The sequence below is a fragment of the Eleutherodactylus coqui genome, chromosome 5, assembly GCF_035609145.1.
Source record: "Eleutherodactylus coqui strain aEleCoq1 chromosome 5, aEleCoq1.hap1, whole genome shotgun sequence".
In the NCBI taxonomy this organism is placed as follows: Eukaryota; Metazoa; Chordata; class Amphibia; order Anura; family Eleutherodactylidae; genus Eleutherodactylus; species Eleutherodactylus coqui.
Window position 1 is genome coordinate 258,802,568 of NC_089841.1, and position 24,325 is coordinate 258,826,892.

General features: G+C 46.7%; 1 protein-coding gene across 1 annotated transcript in view; it reads right to left on the minus strand.

Annotated features, from left to right (window-relative positions):
- Nucleotides 1-13,389: 13,389 nt before the first annotated feature.
- Nucleotides 13,390-24,325, minus strand: part of SF3A2 (splicing factor 3a subunit 2) — a 31,891-nt gene continuing 20,955 nt past the window's right edge. Inside the window, exons 8-9 of the mRNA XM_066604588.1 lie at nt 23,859-23,927; nt 13,390-14,046 (exon numbers count right to left, since the gene is read on the minus strand). Of these exons, the coding sequence (XP_066460685.1) occupies nt 13,492-14,046; nt 23,859-23,927 (624 nt within the window). The 3' untranslated portion in view covers nt 13,390-13,491. The remainder of the gene's footprint in view (nt 14,047-23,858; nt 23,928-24,325) is intronic.

Sequence of the window (24,325 nt, forward strand, 5' to 3'; positions counted from 1 at the left end):
GGTTAATTGCTCAATTTTTATTCAAGTACTTGCGTACATGCTGTTTAATAATTTGTCAAAGATCTTTCGCGGTATAGAAGTCAGGCTCACAGGCCTGTAGTTTCCTGGATCCACCTTTTTCCCTTTTTTGAAGATAGGGACAACATTTGCCCTTTTCACAGAAACCTTTCACAAGAGTACACATAACGAAGAACATGAAATAGAATTAAAAACATTGAGAAAAAACACTCAAAAACATTAAATATAAAAGCAGAAAAAACTCTTCACATCCAAATATAAAATGTATTAGCACGGAGACAAGGGATCTAAAACAATGTCGAGATTTATCAAAAAACAGAGAAAAAAACTTTTATCTCTCAGATTAAAATCCTATCATGGAATTACAAAAAAAAAATTACAGGGGAAGTCTGAGTTTTCGATTTTTAATTCCGCCAGTAATCGTCGCCCCGTGCTGAAGAACACTGATGCAAAATTTCACTCAGATCGGACCAAATCTGTGGATTTGCTGTGATTGGTTGCTGTAGGCAACAGCTTAATGAAAGCTACTTATATCTAAAACAAAAAATCTGTTTGTTTGGGTCATATACAAATCCGGGGTTCTGGTCCGATTTGAGTAAACTTGTGCATTTTTTGTTGCCAATAGCAACCAATCATAGCTCAGCTTTCATTTGTTCTGCTGACGTAAAATAAAAGCTGTGCTGTGATTGGTAGCTATATAATATACTGCTGAGGTAAAATAAAAGCTGCACTGTGATTCGTTGCTATGGGCAGCAGTTTTCTATCCTCGGTTGCCCCATGTATTCCTGTCTGGGGAGAGATCATTTCCTGAAACACTAATTGTCGGCACTCAGTCTGACTCTTCTAGTGGGAATTACTTGTTGGAAATAACCAGGAATACCAAATCGTGTGGGGAGAATCCATTGGTCAAAGCAAATTTGGGGGTTGCTGCATTAAAATTCAAGAAAAGGCAAAAATATGCAAATAAGGTCGAGATTATACTGTGTGCAAAATTTCATGTCAATTGGTCGTACAGTTTGTGTGTGATGCTCGAACAAACAAACAAGCAGACCGACAAATATACAGCAGATTATGCAACTCCCTTCTCGAGGAAGCTACACTCCCAAAGCAATCACTTGAAGCTTACAAAACCTTAATTCCTAAGGAGGGGTAAAATCCTGACTCCTGTAGCAGCCATTGCCCGATAGCTTTTTTAAATGTGGACCTCAAACTATCGGCGGAAATAATCGGCCAACGTATCTTAGTAAGGAATGGGGAGATCCCCATTCCTTACTAAGCTCATTCACCTGGATCAAGTGGGTTTCGTACCAGGTAGAGAAGGGAAATACAACACCTACAGATTGATCCATGCTATACATTATGCCAAACAAACCAATAAAAAACAAAACACGGGTGCTTTTAGGCACAGATGCCGAGAAGGCCTTCAATAGGGTCAGCTGGGACTACATGAGATGCTCACTGGTGAAGTTTGGCTTCCCTGCACAAATTATTAGAGTTGTTTTCACCCACTACTCAGAACAGTCAACCAGGATACTCAAATAGTTCAAAGTCAAAATCCTTTAACGTTAAAAATGGGACGAGGCAGGGGTGCCCACTATCCCAAACGCTCTTTACACTGGTAATGGAAACATTGCTACAGGAGATAAGACAAAACAAAAAGACAGAAGGTCTAAAGGTGGGTAATACCACTCACACTATGGCAGCTTTTGCAGATGACCTCCTCATACTCGTTTCCAACCCTGAGAAGAGCTTCCCAGCAATCATAGACCTTTTTTGTGACCGTTTTGGTAAATTATTTAATTTTAAAATTAATTTTGAAAAATCAGAGGCCCTAAATGTATCAGCCCAGTTATCAAGTGTTACCAAACTACAGAAATGCTACACCTTTAGATAGCAACCCTCAAGCATCAAATACCTAGGAGCAATACTTACTTCCAACCCAGCCCACCTATATGAAGAAAACTACACCCCACTCCTCAAAAAACTTGGGACCCAGCTTCATCAACTTAACCTCCCATTCATTTCATGGATGGGTAGGAAAAATCTATTGGCTACCTATATTCTGGCCTATATTATTTTTATCCTACAAACAGTACCAATTGAAGTACCTAGTCTTTTCTTCTCCCAGATACATCAACTATTCAGGAAGTTTGTCAAGAATAGATATAAACCACGCTTGGCATTCTCTTATCTAACACAAAAATGACTGCAAGGAGGGATGGGCATACCTAATATATCCTTAAACTATAAAGCGATTCATATCGCAAGATGGGTCTCTTCAGTAGACCCCAAATCGGATTTACCAACTATAAATCTAGAAAAAGCTCTACTCTGGCCAAACGAACAAATCCTTTTTTGGTCAAAAGAATTCTTCACAAGTCTATGGCATTGAGCCCAATCACAAAAGGCACAATTTAAGTGCTGAGGATGCTACGCCATTATTCATCAAGCCATTTATCTTTGCCACTAATGATCCCTGCATCCTTGATTCCCTCCATCCTCACCTACAGACCCTTGGATATGGTAGGCCCGTGGGCAAGACTCAAAGATCTTACCATCCAAGACATTATAAAAGACACGCGAGCGTTTGATCAAGAAGATTTTGACTTACATGCTCCCAGATATCCTTCGGATTTCCTTGGGAGAGCAGACTTCTACTGCTCCTTAAAGGGGTTGTCCCGCGAAAGCAAGTGGGGTTCAGCACTTCTGTATGGCCATATTAATGCGCTTTGTAATGTACATCGTGCATTAATTATGAGCCATACAGAAGTTATTCACTTCCCTGTTCCGTTGCTAGCGTCCCCGTCGCCATGGTGCCGTCTAATTTCAGCGTCTAATCGCCCGATTAGACGCGCTTGCGCAGTCCGGTCTTCTCCCTGGTGAATGGGGCCGCTCGTGCCGGAGAGCCGGTCCTCGTAGCTCCGCCCCTTCACGTGTGCCGATTCCAGCCAATCAGGAGGCTGGAATCGGCAATGGACCGCACAGAGCCCACGGTGCACCATGGGAGAAGACCCGCGGTGCATCGTGGGTGAAGATCCCGGCAGCCATCTTAGTAAGGTAAGGAAGAAGTCGCCGCAGCGCGGGGATTCGGGTAAGTACTAAACGTTTTGGTTTTTTTTAACACATGCATTGGGTTTGTCTCGCGCCGAACGGGGGGCCTATTGAAAAAAAAAAACCCCGTTTCGGCGCGGGACAACCCCTTTAAGAAGATTTTGGAAGACCTGAAACAAACTCAGGGATCTTTGTGGTTCAAGACATATCTTGCTATCCCTGCATGTCCGAAGACATTGGTAACACATTTATACAGGTGCTTGCTTTTACAATCCTCTTCGGATAGGCCTTGGTTCTTCAGGGAATGGGAGAGGGAATTGGGAACTACCTTTAACAAAGAAGAGGCTGCCAAGATACTAAGAAATTCCAATGGTTTCTCTAAATTTGTGCGCATCAAGGAAAATTCATACAAAATCATCACTAGATGGTATAGAACAGGGGTCCCCAACTCCAGTCCTCAGGGACCACCAACAGGTCATGTTTTCAGGCTCTCCTATAGTAAGAACACCTGTGGCAATGTCTGAGGCACCAACAATAATTACATCACCTGTGCAATACTGAGGAAATCCTGAAAACATGACCTGTTGGCGGTCCCTGAGGACTGGAGTTGGGGAACCCTGGTATAGAACTTCAGTCTCTAGGGCAAAAGTAGAACCTGGGAAGTCGGACATCTGCTGGAGATGTGGCTCCCAGAAGGGAATGCTCTTCCATATTTGGTTGCATTGCTAGATGATCAAAAAGTGTTTTGGCGGTTAATTCTTGAAAACATTAATAAGATATGTGGAACACTTAAGAGCCTCACACCCGAGGAGGTCCTACTATGGAAACCCTCTAAACAATTTAGATCATCAAATAAGTCCTTGGCCACCACTCTATTATCAGCCGCAAAACTACCATCTCCCTTCACTGAAAGACAGAAGAGATCCCCACGGTAACAGTGGAAAGAAAAAGTCTCTCAGATTCTCCGTTTTAAAGAAATTGCAGCTTGGGAAACAGTCATGAATTCAAGTCTCAAGGTCCAGATGAATTACATCCTAGGAAGCCACAGAGGTAATTGCTGAACCACTCGCCATAATCTTTGTAAATTCCCAGAGAACAGGAGAAGTCCCAGAAGATAGTGACAACATTTGCCCTTTTCCAATCTTCAAAAAAGGTGGATCCAGGAAACTACAGGCTTGTGAGACCGACTTCTATACCGGGAAAGATCTTTGAACAAATTATTAAACAGCTTGTATGCAAGTCCCTGGATAAAAATGCAGTAATTAACTAAAGCCAGTATGGGTTTGTAACAAACAAGTCATGCCAAACTAATCTAATTTCTTTCTTTGACAGAATCACCGACTGGGTTGATCAGGGAAATGCGGTGGATATATTAAATCTTGAGTTTAGTAAAGCATTTGACAAAGTATCTCATACCATACATATTGAGAAAATGAACAAATATGGGATTGACAAGGCAACTGTTAAGTGGATTCACAACTGGCTGAGTGATCATACTTAAAGAGTGGTCATGAATGGCTGCACATCCAAGTGGAGAATGCATCAAGTGGGGTACCACAAGGCTCTGGTCTAGGCCCAGTGGTGGTCAATAATTTTAAAACTGATCTGGAGGAGGGAATTGAACGGAAACTGATCAAAGGAGCCGGCGCAATCCCTCCGAACCTAGCCATAAACGTCCAGAAAGTCGACGCTGTCAGTGAGTTTGTGTACCACGGAAGCATTCAGGACACATATGGGAGGGCGTTTCCGGACATCCTGCGGAGAATAGCACTGGCAGCCTCGGCGATGAGGTCCCTGGATAAACTCTGCAGAGGCAGAAGATAACACTCAAGACTAAGATTCGATTTTACCAGACCTGCGTAATGCCAATATTATTGTACGGCTCGGAGACCTGGATCTTGCTGCCACAAACCACTGAGCGTCTGGAGTTCTTTCACATGCGATGCCAACGCCACATTCTCTGTGTCCGTTGGTTTGACTTCATCAGAAACAGCGAGATACAGGCTTGCATGGGTCTTGAGTAGAGATGAGCGAACGTGTCCGTTACGGACACATCCGCACCCGGACACCGGCTTTAGCGAACACTGCAGTGTTCGCGCGTAAGTGTCCGGGTGCCGCCGGGGGGCGGGGAGATGCGCGGCGGCGCGGGCGGCAGTAGCGGGGAACAGGGGGGAGCCCTCTCTCTCTCCCTCTCCCCCCCACTCCCCGCCGCACCCCCCCGCGCTGCCACGGCGGCCCCCGAACTTTTTCGCCCGAACACCGAGGTGTTCGCAAAGTTCGGTGTTCGGGCGAAAAAGGGGCGGGGCCGAACGTGTTCGCTCATCTCTAGTCTTGAGTCAATCACAAAAACAATAACAAGGAGACGACTTGCACTTTTTGGTCATGTTGCATGCTTGTCAGAAGCTGTCCCGGCCCGTGGTGCTCTAAACGCATCAATTGCTAGGCTAATCTTGAAACGACCCTCTGCCGGAGGCCTCCTGTTTGTTCGTGGCGCTCATAGGTGCAACAGATAGGTACCTCCTCCGACATCAACACTGAATGGAACAATGCTCTCGGTTGTGGCCATTCTAGATCGGTGCTACGGACCCTCGTCGTCCAAGCGAGATAACTATTAAGCAGTCTTGGAGTAGTTACATGAGGGCACACACACGATGAACAGGGCACCCTCCACAGACCACTAGTAGAGGATTCTCCGATGAGCAGTTCCAACAGTTTCGTTTTCCACCATCCACACACAGGTGGCAGCTTCATTACAGAACCCTGTCTCCACCCAGACCACCTCCAGGCACTTAGCAGAAGGAAATTTGGTGTCACAGTGCCCATTATGTGTCCTGCTATTAATAGCTGGGGAGGGTGCAGTGCAAGGAAATTGGATTGGAAAAGGTTATTTATTTTGGGTGGGAAAGCATGTTGTGGATTCCTTGGAATTACTCAACAGAAACACTTGAAAATGACCCATCACACTGATTTTATTAGCAATTTTTTGCAAATTAAATGTGAGTTAATAACACCATATGTATATTACAGTATGCAGGAGAGAACTCCGATGATGGACCTCTCTCTTACATAGTGTTAGAAACGTGTTGGACCTCTCCCAACATTGGTACTATACAGGGAAATCTCAATATCGGACAAGGTACAACACTGGATTGGAAAGGGTTAAACCCCCCCCTACCTTAGTTTACAGCGGTGTCATGAGAACAAACAAACTGGACTACTACAGACTGGAAATAGATGGTCTTTAGCAATGAATCCAGATCCATTTTGTTCTCCTACACGAAGCCAAGATTGCAAAGGGTCATAGATGTCAAAATGATAGATACCCCCACAAATGACTCCATTTTAAAAACTACACCTGTTAACCCCTTAACGTCCAGCCCATAGTGTTTTTACGTCCTCCCGAAGTGGGCTTTATTCTCTGAGGACGTAAAAACATGTGTCCTGCAGAGAATAAAGCCCCTCGGGCTGTGGACGTGACAGCTCCATGCTGTCGGTGTCCGCAGATAGCCGACAGCATGGAGCTGTCATCCCGGGCTGTGCGGACCCCCCCCCCCCCCCCGGCATTGCGATCGGCGCTATCCAATGGATAGTGCCGATCGCAAAAAAGTAAACAAAACTGCAAAAAAAAGTGACATATTCAGCTGCCCTGATGGATCGGATCCATCGGAGTAGCTGAAACTACTTACCGAGGTCCGCCGCACTGCTCCCCGCTGTCCCGATGCTCCGGGCCCCGTAGCCGTCCTTCTGCGCATGCGCGCCAGGCGGCATTACGTCAGCCACATGCGCAGAAGGCCCGGCGGCGCGGGAAATTTCAAATCTCCTGGCTCCCGTAGGTAGCCGGGAGGCAGGATATGTCCCCGGTACCGCGATCGCCATTATCCAATGGATAATGGCGATCGTGAAAAAAAGTTTTAAAAAAAAGTAAATGTTTCAGCTGCCTTAGGCTCTACTTTTGCCTTAGGCCCTACTGCGCATGCGCCGCCATTTTGTTCGGCGCATGCGCAGTAGAGGGTAATGCCCTGTGTTTTGGAGGGGCTTTTGGGGACCTTGGGGGAGCATTTTCATCTCCCCCCATGGATCGGATCCATGAGGGCAGCTGAAAATACTCACCTCCATCCTCCACGATGTCTCCGGTGATCTGGAGCCGCCACGGGCTCCTGCGCATGCGCGCCAAGGGGAAAATTGCGGCGCATGCGCAGAAGCGCCGATAAATTTGAAAATCCCGTCTCCCGGCTACCTGCAGTAGCCGGGAGACAGGAGATGTCACCGTGGGCCGTGGAGTGCGGTTCCCGGGCACGCAGTCGCCGGTATCCAACGGATACTGGCGATCAAAAAAAAAGTTTTAAAAAGTTGTAGTTTCATCTCCCCTCATGGATCCAATCCATGGGGGGGGGGGGGGGGGAGAGATGAAAATGCTCCCCCAAGGTCCCCAAAAGCCCCTCCAAAACACAGGGCATTACCCTCTACTGCGCATGCGCCGAACAAAATGGCGGTGCATTCGCAGTAGAACCTAAGGCAAAAGTTGCCTTAGGCATAGTAACTTGCACGGACCAAAGTAATTGGTCCCTGCTGACATGGGTGGCTGTGATAAACCTATCACAGCCACCCATGTCATTTGTTTAATAAATATAGCACACGATCAGACTGGCGTATCTCTCTCCTGTCACTCAGAGCGATTTGTGACAGGAGAGAGATAGCTGAGAAAACTCGTGTGCCATATAGCGATTTAAAAACAAAAAAAAAAACGTTATTACCCACCTTCACCTTCCCTTTTTACCCCAATTACCCTATTTTATCCCTGTCCACTTTTTGGGGGGCTATATTTTTTTTTTTACCCCCATTAAATTTTTTTTAAATAAAATGGAGCGTAGGCGCTACACCACCGAGCAAGCGTACGCGCTGCGTCAAGCTCCGGTAGCGATGCTACCAGCGAGTCGGAGAAGGAGGTTTTTTTTGAGAGTGACAACTCTGCCTCCAGCGCTATGGAGGTAGAGGAAGTCGTTGGGGGCAGCGGGGCCAAGTTATGCGGCGCCCGCCACTGTGTGGAGTGCCGCAAGTTTGTTTGCGCCCCGCATCCCAGAATTTTTAGCGGCTCCAGGCGTTAATCTGGACGTCGCAAATTTCACCCCTCATAATTTTTTTCATTTATTCATTACCGACGATGTGCTGCAGTTAATTGTCCAGCAGACAAATATATACGCTGGACAATACGTGAGCACGCACCCCACGTCGGTTTATTCCGTGATGTGGACCGCCGTAGATGTCCCTGAGCTAAAAAAAATTTTGGGACTTATTTTACTAATGGGACTCGTAAAAAAGTCATCAATACGGTCCTATTGGTCCACGAGCGCCATTCACGCGACGCCCGTATTTGCGCCGATAATGCCCCGACGCAGCTACGAAAACATTCTGCGTTTTCTTCATTTTGCGAATACGCAAATCCCCCCGAGAAGTGACCCGGCGTATGACAGACTGGGCAAATTAAGGCCCCTTATATCGTTATTAAGGGACGCCTTTAAAAACATTTATACCCCCCCAAAAAAATCTGGCAGTAGATGAATCTCTGATGAGTTTCAAAGGGCGTTTATCTTTCCGCCAGTTTATTCCCTCAAAGCGCTCAAGATACGGCGTAAAGATGTACAAAATCTGTGAGAGTGCCACAGGTTATACTTGCGACTTTTTTATTTATGAGGGCAGGGATCGCCAATTAAACCCCCCCCCAACTGCCCTGAAGACATTGGCGTCAACGGGAAAATTGTGTGGGAGCTCGTGGGCCCTTTTTTAAATAAGGGGTACCACATATATACTGACAACTATTATAAGAGCGTCCCCCTTTTTAAAGCGTTACACGCCGCAGGTACAGGGGCCTGCGGAACTATCCGTAAAAATAGGGTAGGATTCCCACAGCCCCTTGTTTCCAGGCGTGTCGACAAAGGCGCGTCTTACGCACTGGCCTATGACCCCTTGCTGGCAGTAAAATGGCGTGACAGAAAGGACGTCTTCATGCTGTCCACTGCACACGCAGACACCTCCGTTACAGTTAGGGAGAGGGGGGCTGCAGCGGAGAAAACTAAACCAGTCTGCGCCACAGATTATTATAAATTCATGGGGGGCGTTGATCTGTCAGACCAAGCTATACAGCCCTACCTTGTGAAGCGCAAAACGCGAGCTTGGTACAAGGTAGCCATCTACCTTATACAGATGGCTATGTACAACGCTCACGTAATTTATAAATCGTCTGGGGGCACACTGAGCTTCCTCCAGTTTCAGGAGGAGCTCGTAGAAAATCTTTTATTTGGGACCACCGCACCACAAGACGCATTGCAATCGGAGGAGGTGCGGAGGCTAACGGAGCGTCATTTTATGAATCCCATCCCCGAGACTGCGAGCAAAAAATACCCCCCAAAAAAGTGTTGCGTATGCACTAAGCAAGGGAGGAGGAGGAGATACGCCTTTTTATTGTCCCACGTGCCCATCCCACCCTGGCCTTTGTAATTACCCCTGCTTTGAAATTTACCATACAGTTTTACATTATTAATTTTATTTCACATATAAAAAACGCCAAAAGGGGGTGTGGGTGGGTCTTTTTAGGGAATCAGCTTTACTTTTATTAGTCCGTCTCCCCAGTTTATCCTGCTTGAAACAAAAAAAAAAACAAAAAAAACTTTCCTAAAAGTGTCAAATTTGGTGAAAAAAAATGAAAATCACATTTATATTTCACTCACATAATTAATTTTAAAAAATAAAAATGTAGCGTCAGAATGCCCAGTACACCCCTAGATAAATTAGCTAAGGGGTCTTGATGTCAAAATTGGGTCACTTGTGAGGGGCATTTTATTATTTTGGCAGTTTATTATCTCTACTAGTGTACAATGGGGCCTGTAAATTATTCAGTTGCGCCCTAAAATCAAACGGGTGCTCCATACACTATAGGCCTAGCCATGCGCCCTCTAAGAAAATTGGGGCTACAATGGGTATGTTTCTAAGCAAAGGACAAACAGGGGTATCCATTTGGGGGGTGCAGGTCTTTATTCATATATGTGCTGTACAAAAAAAATATCGCTTTTAAAATGACAGAATTACCAAAAAAATGAAAATCGTAATTTTTTTCTTCTGCTTGGCTTAGATTCATTCAAAAACCGTGAAGTCAAAAAAGACATTGTACCCCTAGATAAATTCGTTAAGGGGTCTAGTTTTCAAAATGGGGTCACTTGTGGGGGTTCTCCATCATTTTGGTCACTCAAGGGCTCTACAAGTGTACAATAGGGCCTAAGTCTCCTTCAAGCAAAATTTCTGTTCCAAAAGTCACCGGTTGCTCTTTTCATTTTTGGCCCCATTGTGCATTCAGACATAAGATTAGGGCCATAATGGGTATATTTCTGAAAACAGGGGTATCCATTTTGGGGTGCAAGTCTTTATTCATATATGTGCTGTACAAAAAAAACGCTTTTAAAATGACAGAATTACCAAAAAAATGAAAATTGAAATTTTTTCCTTCTGCTTGGCTTAGATTCATTCATAAACCGTGAAGTCAATAAAGACATTGTACCCCTAGATAAATTCGTTAAGGGGTCTACTTTTCCAAATGGGGTCACTTGTGGGGGTTCTCCATCGTAGAGCCCTTAAGTGACCAAAACAAGTGTGCAATAGGGCCTAAATCTCATTCAAGCAAAATTTCTGTTCCAAAAGTCACCGGTTGCTCTTTTCATTTTGGGCCCCATTGTGCATACAGACGTAATACTAGGGCCACAATGAGTATGTTTCTGAGCACGGGACAAACAGGCGTATCCATTCTGGGGTGCAAATCCTCATTTTCATGTGTACTATAGAAAAAAGTCCTGTCTTTAAAATGACATCTTTGCAAAAATATGAAATTTTAGTTTCTCTTCTAAATTGCATTGACTCCTGAAGAAAACCTGTGGGGTTAAAATACTCATGACACCCCTCAGTGAATACGTTAAGGGGTGTAGTTTTTAAAATCGGGTCACTTGTGGGGGTATCTATCATTTTGACTCCTATGAGCCTTTCCAATCTTGGCTTGGTGTAGGAAAACAAAGTGTTCCTCAAAATGCTGAAAAGTAATGTTACATTTGTACGTCTCCTAAATGGTTAAAAAAAAAACTAAAGTTTTTCCAATGTGCGCCCAAAATAAAGTAAACGGATGGAAATATAAATCTTAGCAAAAATTTCTATATTATGTTTGCAAATTTTTGAGATATTGCAGTTGGAAATGTGAAAAAAATGGCGATTTTTTTCAAAATTTTCCCACTTTTGGCGCTTTTAATAAATAAACACAAATTCTATCGGTTTATTTTTTCCGCCTAAAGGAAGTACAACATGTGGCGAAAAAACAATGGCAGAATCGCTTGGATATGCAAAACCTTTCTGGTGTTTTTCCATGTTAAAATGTCAGATTTGCTAAATTTGGCCTGGTCATTAAGGCGCAAACAGGCTTGGTCACTAAGGGGTTAATGTATTCACTGAGGGGGTCATGAGTATTTTGATCACACAGTTTTTTTTTCCGGAGTTAATGCAATTTACAGGAGAAAAAATATTTCATATTTTTGCAAAAAAGTCATTTTAAATAGTTTTTATTTCTATAGTGCACATGAAAATAAGGACAGGGTTTACACCCCAAAATGGATACCCATTTGTCCTGCGTTCAGAAACATACCCTTGTGGCCCTAATCTTATGTCCGAAACCAAAAGAAGCAGAACAGACATTTTGCTGGGAGGCGTTTGCCCACTTGTATGGCCCTTGAGCGGCCAAAACTATGAAGAACCCCGACAAATAACCCCATTTTGAAAACTAGACCCCTTAACAAATTCATCTAGGGCTGTACTGCGTATTTTGACCCCACAGTTTTTGAATAAATTAAAGCAAAGCAGAAGGAAAAAATTATGATTTTTATGTTTTGCAATTATGTCATTTTAAAAATTTTTTTTTGTACAGCACACATATGAATTAAGACTTGCACCCCAAAATGGATCCCCCTGTTTGTCCCGTGTTCAGAGACATACCCATTGTGGCCCTAATCTAATGCACAATGGGGCGCAAACCGAACGGAGCATCAAAGTTCGCCATTATTCATTGGTGACTGCTCACCACGACCCTCCATTACTGCTCAAGGCTCTCGGCTACCCTTAGTATTCAGGAGCAAGGAGATTATAAATATTCCGGGCCCTCCCCAGCTTCTGCGCTTGTTGCCAAAATGGCGGACGCGAGTTCATGCGCCGAAGCTGGAAAAAGGTCCAAGGATAGGGATCCCATTGAGGACATCGCCGGAGGCCTTAGGTAAGTAATTTCACCTCCCCTCACAGATCGAATCTGTGACAGTAGGTGAAACTAGCTTTTTTTTACTTTATGCGATTGCCATTGGATAGCGGCAATCACATGACCAGGGACCGCTGCCCTCCATGAATTCTCCAGGCTCTCTACTACATTTGGTATCCAGGAGTGGGGAGATTTTAAATTACCCCAGTAATCCGCGGCTTTTGCACATGGGTCCACCATTTTGGCAACGGGTTTGAGAGCAGAAGCTGGGGCAAGGTCTGTGGATAAATCTGGGGGCCTTAGGTACGTAATTTCATCTCCCCTCCCTCATGTGACCGGGAACCACATACACCAGCTCCCGGTGACAGCTCCCTGCTGCTACTCATACTAGCTGAGAGCAGGGAGTTTTGAAATTTCCTGGCCTTTTGTGCGTGACGCAACGACGTCTGGCGTGCACACGCCGTCAGGTCCTAGAGAACCAGAACGCCTCAGGACATCGCAGAGGACGGGAGTGAGTACTCTGTTCCCCTCGCGGATCCGATCCGTGACGGGAGCTGAATCTAACCTTTTTTTTAAGCTTTGTATTGACTTTAATGTGATCGCCGGTGTCCAGTGGATACCGGCGATCGCGTGACCAGTGGGTGGAGCTTCCCCCTTTGACAGGTCCAGTTTGTCGGCTACCTCCGACAGTAGGGAGCCGTCATGTCCACAGCCTGCAGGGCTTTAATCTCCAGAGCGAGCGTGTTTTTATGTCCGTGGGTATTACAGCCCAGCAAACCAAGACGTAAAAAAATCTTTGGGGTGGTCACTAAGAGGTTAAAGAATTAGATTGTGGCTTAGGATAGGGCTGCTCTTCAAGAATTGTCGTGCTTTAGAGTGGCGGCCTTTCGATTGCTTTAGATGTTATGGTCTTTCATAATGAAAAGTGGATCCGACCACAACAAGTCAATCAATATTATAGACATGAGAGATTACTGGCAGGTTATTCTGCAGAGGACACTACAAATCAGACTTTATAACATCTGTGAAAATATGTAACTACTTACTGGCCTTTAAATCAAACGATTTATTAAATGATCAAAAAAAACACAACATCCTACAAAAAAAAAAAAAAGGGAAAATATTCCCATAACCAACATTACGTTGCCTCAATTTGTTGGAGGTGGTGGGGGAATATTTGTTGGTCCTTCACTTGGTAAAGGAGGCCTCATCATTGGGGGCATAGGTCCAGGTGGCAGAACCCCGGGTGCTGGAGGTGGCACACCTGGAGTTGGAGGAGGAGGAACTCCAGGTGCCGGTGGAGGGGGTACTCCTAGTGGAGGTATTCCAGGAGGAGGAATCCCAGGTGGGGGAACCCCAGGAGGGGGTACGGCAGGATTAGGTGGCGGTGGTGGTACACCAAGAGGTGGAACACCCGGAGGTGGTAAAGCTGGAGGAGGAACAGGAGGCGGTACACCAGGAGGTAGAACTCCAGGGGCAGGAGGAAGTTGAGGTGGTGGCACTGGGGGACCTGGTGCTCCAGGAGGTATGGGAGGTAATGGCATTCCCCCTGGTGGTGGAGGCGGCATGTTTTCTGGAATTGGTGGTCGAGGTGGCATTCCATTTAGCAGTGGAGGAGGGGGCCGTTTAACACCAGGAGGAGCTGGAGCTATACTGGCTACAGGTGGTGGTTTCTCCATCTTGAAGTGAAACTGTAAGAAGAACTGAAAAAACAAAAAGTACACTCTTAGGGGTACATTCAAAATCATGTTTAGTTTCCATTATCACTGACCACAAAAAGTGTTTAATAAAAGAAGTTTTAAAAAAATTCAGTTTTGTCACTTTGTGTTTTGGTAACTTTGCTTCTAATTTTAGTTTTAATTCGCAGATTTGTGTTCGATTTCTATCTGAAGAGGCAAGTCAATCACTTAATAGTGCTATGAGGGTCAAAGCGAAGGCAACAGCACATTTTTTACAATACATGAGCAATCAGAACGGATATTTGCACTCCAACCCATTGTGGCTGCTGGGCGATGTATCCCTGGCTCACGTAGCTTTAGATATACTACCCCATTTAGTATACAATATGGCTGAACCATTGTACAGAATGAGCACTTTTACCATCCATAGTAACAGTTTGTAAGGCCGAATGAAGACAATGTCCATCTAGTCAAGCTGGTTTATCCTCCTGTGTTGTTGCTCCAGAGGAAGACAAAAAACCCCAAGAGCAAAAGCCAATTAGCCCTTTTGGGGGAAAAATTCCTTCCCGACTCCATAATGGCAATCAAACTAATCCCTGGATCAACCCCTAATAGTTCCTACCTGCCTGTATACCCGGATTAACAATTAACCTAAGATTTATATCCTGTAATATCCTTCCCCTCTAGAAAGACATCAAGTCCCCTTTTAAACTCCTCTATGGATTTTGCCATCACCACATCCTCAGGCAGAGAGTTCCACAGCCTAACTGCTCTTACAGTAAAGAACCCCTTTCTATGTTGGTGATGAAACCCGCTTTCCTCTAGACGTAGCGGATGCCCTCTCGTTACCGTCGCAGACCTGGGTATAAACAGATCATGGGAGAGATCCTTGTATTGTCCCCTAATGTATTTATACGTTATTTGGTCGCCCCTCAGCCGTCTTTTTTCTAGAGTAAATAATCCCAATTTGGATAGCCTCTCTGGGTATTCCAGTCCCTTTATTCCATGTATTAGTTTAGTTGCCCTTCTTTAAACTTTAAAGCACTGAAACATCTTTCCTGAGCACTGGTGACCAGAATTGTGCGCAGTATTCCATGTGAGGCCTGACAAGTGCCTTATATAGTGGGAGAATAATGTTCTCGTCCTTCGCCCCTATACCTCTTTTAATACACCCCAAGACTTTATTTGCCTTTTCAGCAGCTGACTGGCATTGGTTACTCCAGTTTAGTCTACAATCCACTAGTACCCCCAGGTCTTTTTCCATATCACTTTTCCCTAGCAGTATCCCATTTAGTGTATATTGGTGACATCCGTTTCTCCTGCCCAGGTGCATAACCTTACATTTATCAACATTTTGAACTTCATTTGCCATTTTTCTGCCCAAGCCCCCAGCTTATCTAGGTCCATTTGTAGCCGTACCTTATCCTCCGTTGCATTGGTTATATTGTATAATTTAGTGTCATCTGCAAATATTGATATTTTACTGTGCAGCCCCTCTATCAGGTCATTGATAAATATATTGAACAGAATGGGGCCTAATACTGAACCCTGTGGCACTCTGCTAGCGACGGTGGTCCAATCTGAGTATGAGCCGTTTATTACCACCCTCTGCTTTCTATCATTGAGCCTGTTCTTTACCCAGATACACACGTTTTCACCCAATCAGAGTGGTCTCATTTTACATACCGTATTAACCTATTATGCGGCACGGTGTCAAATGCTTTAGAGAAGTCCAGATATACGAGATCAATACTCTCTCCCAGGTCCAGCCTAGAGCTTACTTCATCGTAGAAGCTGATTAGATTGGTCTGACATGATCGACCCTTCATGAACCCATGCTGGTGAGGAGTTATTCCGTTGTTCTCCTTGAGGTACACTTCGATGGCGTCCTTTAGAAACCACTCGAATATTTTTCCTGTTACTGAAGTGAGACTTACCGGCCTGTAGTTACCAGGCTCACTTTTGGACCCCTTTTTGTAAATTTGAACCACGTTTGAAATGCACCAATCGAATGGTACAACCCCGTTCTTGATAGTATCGACAAATATTAGATATAGCGGCCTAGCTATCACATCACTTAGTTCCTTTAGTACCCTTGGGTGCATTCCATCTGGGCCTGGCGATTTATCGATTTTAATCTTCTTTAACCGCACTTCCTCCTGCGTTAGGTATGAGATATTTTGTGAGGGGTTCATTTTATTTCCCTGCATCCCAGGGGGCATTTCCTTTTCGTTTGTGAATACGCTTGAGAAGAAACTATTTAATAGGTTTGCTTTCCCTCCATCATCTTCAATGATTTCTCCTGCATCATTTGTTAAAGGGCCAGTGCAAATCCTTTTGCTGTTAATATAGTTGAAAAACAGTTTCGGTTTGTTTTTGCTCTCCTTGGCGATCAGTCTTTCTGCTTCCTCCTTAGTAGAGATGAGCGAACGTACTCATTCGAGTATTAGCGTGTTCGAGATGCTCGTTATTCGAAACGAGCACCACGCGATGTTCGAGTTACTTTCACTTTCATCTCTGAGACGTTAGCGCGCTTTTCTGGCTAATAGAAAGACAGGGAAGGCATTACAACTTCCCCCTGCGACGTTCAAGCCCTATACCACCCCCTGCAGTGAGTGGCTGGTGAGATCAGGTGTCACCCGAGTATATAAATCGGCCCCTCCCGTGGCTCGCCACAAATGCGTTCTGACAGAGATCAGGGAAAGTACTGTCTTGCTGGAGTTGCTATAGGGAGTGTGTTAGGAGTATTTTAGGCTTCAAGAACCCCAACGGTCCTTCTTAGGGCCACATCTAACCGTGTGCAGTAGTGTGGAGGCTGCTTTTTGCAGTGTTGCACATTTTTTTTTTTTTGTATATCGGCCGTGCAGAGCATTGCGCCCTGCAGTAATTATACATTGTCCAGGGCCAGTAGTGGTGAGGCAGGGACAGAAGACCTATTTATTGAATATAGGCAGTGGGCCTTTCCAAAAACATTTGGGGAAAAAAATCTATTTGGGCTGCCTGTGACTGTCCTCGGTGTACTGGGTCTGTGCTGGGGGTAGTTGTCCTAATTCATACGCAGCCAGCTAAGTGTTACAGCAGGCTTGCGCAAAATTATTTCCTGGCTCTGTGTTGGCTGTTACATCACCGCTGTATTCCAGTCCACAGTGCAACAGTCTGCAGTTATTTTACATACTCCAGGGCCAGTAGTGGTGACGCAGAGAGAGAAGACATATACAGTGTATATAGGCAGTGGGCCTTTCCAAAAACATTTGGGAAAAAAAATCTATTTGGGCTGCCTGTGACTGTCCTCAGTGTACTGGGTCTGTGCTGGGTGTAGTTGTCCTCCTAATTCATACGCAGCCAGCTAAGTGTTACAGCAGGCTTGCGCAAAATTATTTCCTGGCTCTGCTGTGCGTTCCGTAAGCGAAGTCAGCCTCCAACCACAGGCCAATAAGTGGCACATTTAATTACAGCGTTCTGTTTCTGTACTACTGGTAATATAGCGTGCTGAGGGGTAGGGGTAGGCCTAGAGGACGTGGACGCGGGCGAGGACGCGGAGGCCCAAGTCAGGGTGTGGGCACAGGCCGAGCCAGTGCGGTGGCCAAGGGTAGAGGCAGGGCCAGACCGAATAATCCACCAACTGTTTCCCAAAGCGCCCCCTCGCGCCATGCCACCCTGCAGAGGTCAAGGTGCTCTACGGTGTGGCAGTTTTTCACAGAGACACCTGACGACCAGAGGTGGGCAACCTTTGTCACGCCAAGATCAGCTGGGGAGCCACCACCACCAGCATGCGCAGGCATATGATGGCCAAGTACCCCACAAGGTGGGACGAAGGCCGTTCACCGCCTCCGGTTTGCACCACTGCCTCTCCCCCTGTGCCCCAACTTGCCACTGAGATCCAACCCCCTCTGGAGGACACAGGCACTACCGTCTCCTGGCCTGCACCTACACCCTCACCTCCGCTGTCCTTGGCCCCATCCAGCAATGTCTCTCAGCGCAGTGTCCAGACGTCGCTAGCGCCACTGTTTGAGCGCAAGCGCAAGTACGCCGCCACGCACCCGCACGCTGAAGCGTTAAACGTGCACATTGCCAAATTGATCAGCCTGGAGATGCTGCCGTATAGGCTTGTGGAAACGGAGGCTTTCAAAAGCATGATGGCGGCGGCGGCCCCGCGCTACTCGGTTCCCAGTTGCCACTACTTTTCCCGATGTGCCGTCCCAGCCCTGCACGACCACGTCTCCCGCAACATTGTACGCGCCCTCACCAACGCGGTTACTGCCAAGGTCCACTTAACAACAGACACGTGGACAAGCACAGGCGGGCAGGGCCACTATATCTCCCTGACAGCACATTGGGTGAATTTAGTGGAGGCTGGGACCGAGTCAGAGCCTGGGACCGCTCACATCCTACCCACCCCCAGAATTGCGGGCCCCAGCTCGGTGCTGGTATCTGCGGCGGTGTATGCTTCCTCCACTAAACCACCCTCCTCCTCTTCCAACGCAACCTCTGTCTCGCAATCAAGATGTGTCAGCAGCAGCACGTCGCCAGCAGTCGCTGTCGCGCGGCGTGGCAGCACAGCGGTGGGCAAGCGTCAGCAGGCCGTGCTGAAACTACTCAGCTTAGGAGAGAAGAGGCACACGGCCCACGAACTGCTGCAGGGTCTGACAGAGCAGACCGACCGCTGGCTTTCGCCGCTGAGCCTCCAACCGCGCATGGTCGTGTGTGACAACGGCCGTAACCTGGTGGCGGCTCTGCAGCTCGGCAGCCTCACGCACGTGCCATGCCTGGCCCACGTCTTTAATTTGGTGGTTCAGCGCTTTCTGAAGAGCTACCCACACTTGTCAGACCTGCTCGGAAAGGTGCGCTGGGTCAGCGCACATTTTCGCAACTCCAAGACGGATGCTGCCACCCTGCGGACCCTGCAACATCGGTTTAATCTGCCAGTACACCGACTGCTGTGCAACGTGCCCACACGGTGGAACTCCACATGTTGGCCAGACTCTATGAGCAGCGTAGAGCTATAGTGGAATACCAACTCCAACATGGGCGGCGTAGTGGGAGTAAGCCTCCTCAATTCTTTACAGAAGAGTGCGCCTGGTTGGCAGACATCTGCCAGGTCCTTGGAAACTTTAAGGAGTCTACCCAGATGGTGAGCGGGGATGCTGCAATCATTAGCGTCACCATTCCTCTGCTATGCCTCTTGAGAAGTTCCCTGCAAAGCATAAAGGCAGACGCTTTGTACTCGGAAACGGAGGCAGGGGAAGACAGTATGTCGCTGGATAGTCAGAGCAACCTCATGTCTATATCTCAGCGCGTTGAGGAGGAGGAGGGGGAAGAGACAGCTTGGCCCACTGCTGAGGGTACCCATGCTGCTTGCCTGTCATCCTTTCAGCGTGTATGGCCTGAGGAGGAGGAGGAGGATCCTGAAAGTGATCTTCCTAGTGAGGACAGCCATGTGTTGCGTACAGGTACCCTGGCACACATGGCTGACTTCATGTTAGGATGCCTTTCTTGTGACACTCGCGTTACATGCATTCTGGCCACTACGGATTACTGGGTGTACACACTGCTCGACCCACGGTATAAGGAGAACCTTTCCACTCTCATACCCGAAGAGGAAAGGGGTTCGAGAATGATGCTATACCACAGGGCACTGGTGGACAAACTGATGGTAAACTTCCCATCCGACAGCGCTAGTGGCAGAAGGCGCAGTTCCGAGGGCCAGGTAGCAGGGGAGGCGCAGAGATCAGGCAGCATGTACAGCGCAGGCAGGGGAACATTCTCCAAGGCCTTTGCCAGCTTTATGGCTCCCCAGCAAGACTGTCACCGCTCCCCAGTCAAGGCTGAGTTGGCGGGAGCACTGTAAAAGGATGGTGAGGGAGTACGTAGCCGATCGCACGACAGTCCTCGGTGACGCCTCTGCCCCCTACAACTACTGGGTGTCGAAGCTGGACACGTGGCCTGAACTAGCGCTGTATGCCCTGGAGGTGCTTGCTTGTCCTGCGGCTAGCGTCTTGTCAGAGAGGGTGTTTAGTGCGGCTGGGGGAATCATCACGGATAAGCGTACCCACCTGTCAACCGACAGTGCCGACAAGCTTACACTCATCAAGATGAACAAAGCCTGGATTTCCCCAGACTTCTCTTCTCCACCAGCAGACAGCAGCGATACCTAAACAATACGTAGGCTGCACCCGCGGATGGAAGCATTGTTCTCTATCACCATCAAAAATGGGGACATTTTTGCTTCATCAATCTGTGTATAATATTCCTCCTCCTCCTCCTGAAACCTCACGTAATCACGCCGAACAGGCAATTTTTCTTAGGCCCACAAGGCTCAGTCATATAATTTTTCTAAACAATTTTTATACGTTTCAATGCTCATTAAAGCGTTGAAACTTGCACCTGAACCAATTTTTTATTTTAACTGGGCTGCCTCCAGGCCTAGTTACCAATTAAGCCACATTAACCAAAGCGATTAATGGGTTTCACCTGCCCTCTTGGTTGGGCATGGGCAATTTTTCTGAGGTACATTAATACTGTTGGTACACCAATTTTTTGGGGCCCTCGCCTACAGTGTAATCCTAGTAATTTTTTGCCCACCTACATTACAGCTGACGTTACATCAGCTGTGCTGGGCACTGCAATGGGATATATTTATGTACCGCCGGTGGGTTCCAGGGAGCCACCCATGCTGTCGGTCCACACGGAGTTGTAACTACATGTGTCCACTTCTAAAGAACCCCAGTCTGACTGGGGCATGCAGTGTGGGCCGAAGCCCACCTGCATTAAACATGACATTACCTCAGCTATGATGGGCAATGCTATGGGATATATTTATGTGCCGCCGGTGGCTTCCTGGCACCCACCCATGCTGTCGGTCCACAGGGACTTCACAATAGGGAGTTGTACCTGCCTGTGTCTATGAATTAAAAAGCCCGGTCAGGTTGGGGCATGCAGTGTGGGCCGAAGCCCACCTGTATTTAATCTGACGTTAGCTCTGCTGTCCAGGGCACTGCAATGGGATACATTTATGTACAGCCGGTGGGTTCCAGGGAGCCACCCATGCTGTGGGTGCACACGGAATTCCCATTGCGGAGTTGTACCTGCCTGTGACTATTTATAAAAAAACGCGGTCTGACTGGGGCATGCAGACACCTTGACAGAATGAATAGTGTGTGGCACATAGGTTCCCCATTGCTATGCCCACGTGTGCAGCTCCTGATGGCGGTGGCACAGGATTATATTTCTCATTGCTTCTGTACAGCATTGTGGGCTATCGCCCCGCCCCTTTTAAAGAGGGTCGCTGCCTAGCCGTGCCAACCCTCTGCAGTGTGTGCCTGCGGTTCCTCCTCATGGCAGACGCACTTATAAATAGACATGAGGGTGGCGTGGCATGAGGGCAGCTGAAGGCTGCGCAGGGACAATTTGGTGTGCGCTGTGGACACTGGGTCGTGCGGGGGGGGGGGGGGGGGGGGGGTTGGGCAGCATGTAACCCAGGAGAAGTGGCAGTGGAGTGTCATGCAGGCAGTGATTGTGCTTTGTTGGAGGTAGTGTGGTGCTTAGCTAAGGTATGCATTGCTAATGAGGGCTTTTCAGAAGTAAAAATTGTTGGGAGGGGGGGGGGGCCCACTCTTGCCGCTATTGTGGCTTAATAGTGGGACCTGGGAACTTGAGATACAGCCCAACATGTAGCCCCTCGCCTGCCCTATCCGTTGCTGTGTCGTTCCCATCACTTTCTTGAATTGCCCAGATTTTCACAAATGAAAACCTTAGCGAGCATCGGCGATATACAAAAATGCTCGGGTCGCCCATTGACTTCAATGGTGTTCGTTATTCGAAACGAACCCTCGAGCATCGCGAAATTTTCGTCCCGAGTAACGAGCACCCGAGCATTTTGGTGCTCGCTCATCTCTACTCCTTAGCCATTTTGATCTTATCTTTGCATATTTTGTTTTTTTTCACTGTATTAATTTAACGTTTCTTCGCTGCCTTCTTGCTTTAGTAGTTTGAACGCTTTCTTTTTTTTCATTTATTGCCCCTCTTACCGTCTTGTCGAGCCACATTGGCTTCCTTTTACTTGAAGTTCTTTTATTTTTAAAGGGAATGAACTGCTCACATGAGGCGATTAGGATCCTTTTGAACTTTTCCCATTTGTCCCCTGTACTGATATTTTTGAGGATGTTGTCCCAATTAATGTTACCGATAGTAGTTCTAAGCTGATCAAATTTTGCTTTACTAAAGTTTAGTTTCTTTGACGCTCCCTGATAGGGCTTCTTATTGAATGACAGCTGGAAGTTGATTATATTGTGGTCACTGTTCCCCAAGTGCCCCTCAACCTGCACCCCCTTTATACGGTCCGGTTTGTTAGTTAGTACTAGGTCCAGAATGGCCCTCCCTCTCGTTGGTTCCTGCACAAGTTGGGTAAGGTAATTATCTTTAATTACTCTCAAGAACTTATCACACCTGTGAGATTTGCAGGTTTCGTATTCCCATGTTATACCTGGATAATTAAAGTCCCCCATGATAATTACTTCGTTGCGGTTTGACACCTCTTCTATCTGCCTTAATAGTAAGGTTTCGGTTTCTTCTGTTGCTTTTGGTGGTCTATAGAAGACCCCTATCAGGATTTTGTTATTTTTTTCTCCCTGTATTTCCACCCGCAGCGATTCCACATGTTCATCTCTTACTCCTATATCTTCCCGTAGTCTCGGCTTTAAGTATGATTTAACGTACAGGCATACCGCTCCCCCTTTCTGGTTCCCCCGGTCTCTTCTAAAGAGATTGTAAGCCTGCAAATTCACCGCCCAATCGCACTGATCATCAAGCCATGTTTCCGTTATTCCGACTATATCATAGTTTTCATCGGCCATTCTCGCTTCAAGCTCACCCACTTTACCGATGAGACTTCTTGCACTTTTAGTCATGCAATTTGTAGTTTTTTTTGTTCTTTAAATTCGTTTTGTTGCTATTCGTACCATTGGCTGATCTAACAGTTCGAACTGTACTAACCCCACCTCCTGCTCGACCCCCATTCTCATTGCTTAGACGAAGGTCACTAGCTACACTGACTACCCAACTATTTCTCTTTTTGCCCTCCCCCCAGTCCCTACTTTAAACACTCCTCCAGCCTTCTAGCCATCTTCTCCCCCAGCACAGCTGCACCCTCCCCATTAAGATGCAGCCCGTCCCTACGGTAGAGCCTGTAGCCGACAGCAAAGTCAGCCCAGTTCTTCAGGAACCCAAAACCCTCCTTCTTACACCAACTCCGGAGCCACTTGTTTAATTCCCTAAGATCCTGCTGCCCCTTCATGTCGCCCCCTACATTCCAATAAGAGTGTAAGCTCTTGTGGGCAGGACCCTCGCCCCTAATGTTTGAATTAGTTTATTATAACACATCTGATTTTGCCTGTACTTGTACCCTCTGAAATGTGATGCACTGCAGAATATGTTGGTGCTATAGAACTATTACGTTTCTACAAGTGGACTTGCTATATAGTGTCCTAGCAAACGAAGAATGTTATTGTTGTACCAACTTACAAGAGATAACCGGCCCGAGCGCCATAGTGTCCGCTTCTATGGACATTTAGACGGCCCTACCGCCACTTTTCTCTCTACAAGTTAACATAGGGTACAAGTTGTGTGGGTCAGAGCCGTGACGTCTGCCTTCTGTTACTCATGCCTGAGCGAGTCTTAGAAAGGTGTCCAAATAAACACTTTGGACTCCCCACAGCTCTGCTATTGTGACGCTGATCTGGAAGAGGTAACTGCAGCCACTGTACAATGCATTTAGGTTTCTGAACATTATACAGCTACTATGCAGAGCTTACCAACAGATACTACATGGACCTTGTTACCTGTTTAGTTTCTCTATTCCAATGTGTCCAGAATTTTCCTTCCACTTTGTCAATTTCCCTGCTTGGCACCTAATCAAAGACAAACATTAAATCAGGTTGTAATTAAAAAGCTGAAATATTATTTTCTAGCCCATATATGGTCATTAAAAGGATTTATCAGTCAAACTACTGATAACCTATCCTCAGTGCAGGTCCTCAAATAGCAGTTCTCAGGGGTCCAGTAACCACCACCCCAACCGATAAGCCATTGTCCGACCGGAAGACTTAAGTCTCCCCATCCATGGGGTAGTACTGCAGCACTCTCCCAATCATTTTAATGGCATGCCAGGGCAATGCATAGTGAACTATGTGCTCCTTCACACCAACCTATCGGTGGGTGTGCCTGGTGTTGATGACCTACCCACAGGAAACACTCTTAAATTGTAGCACATAATATGCAGAGGCTAGAGGGATGTTCCTAATGGCCA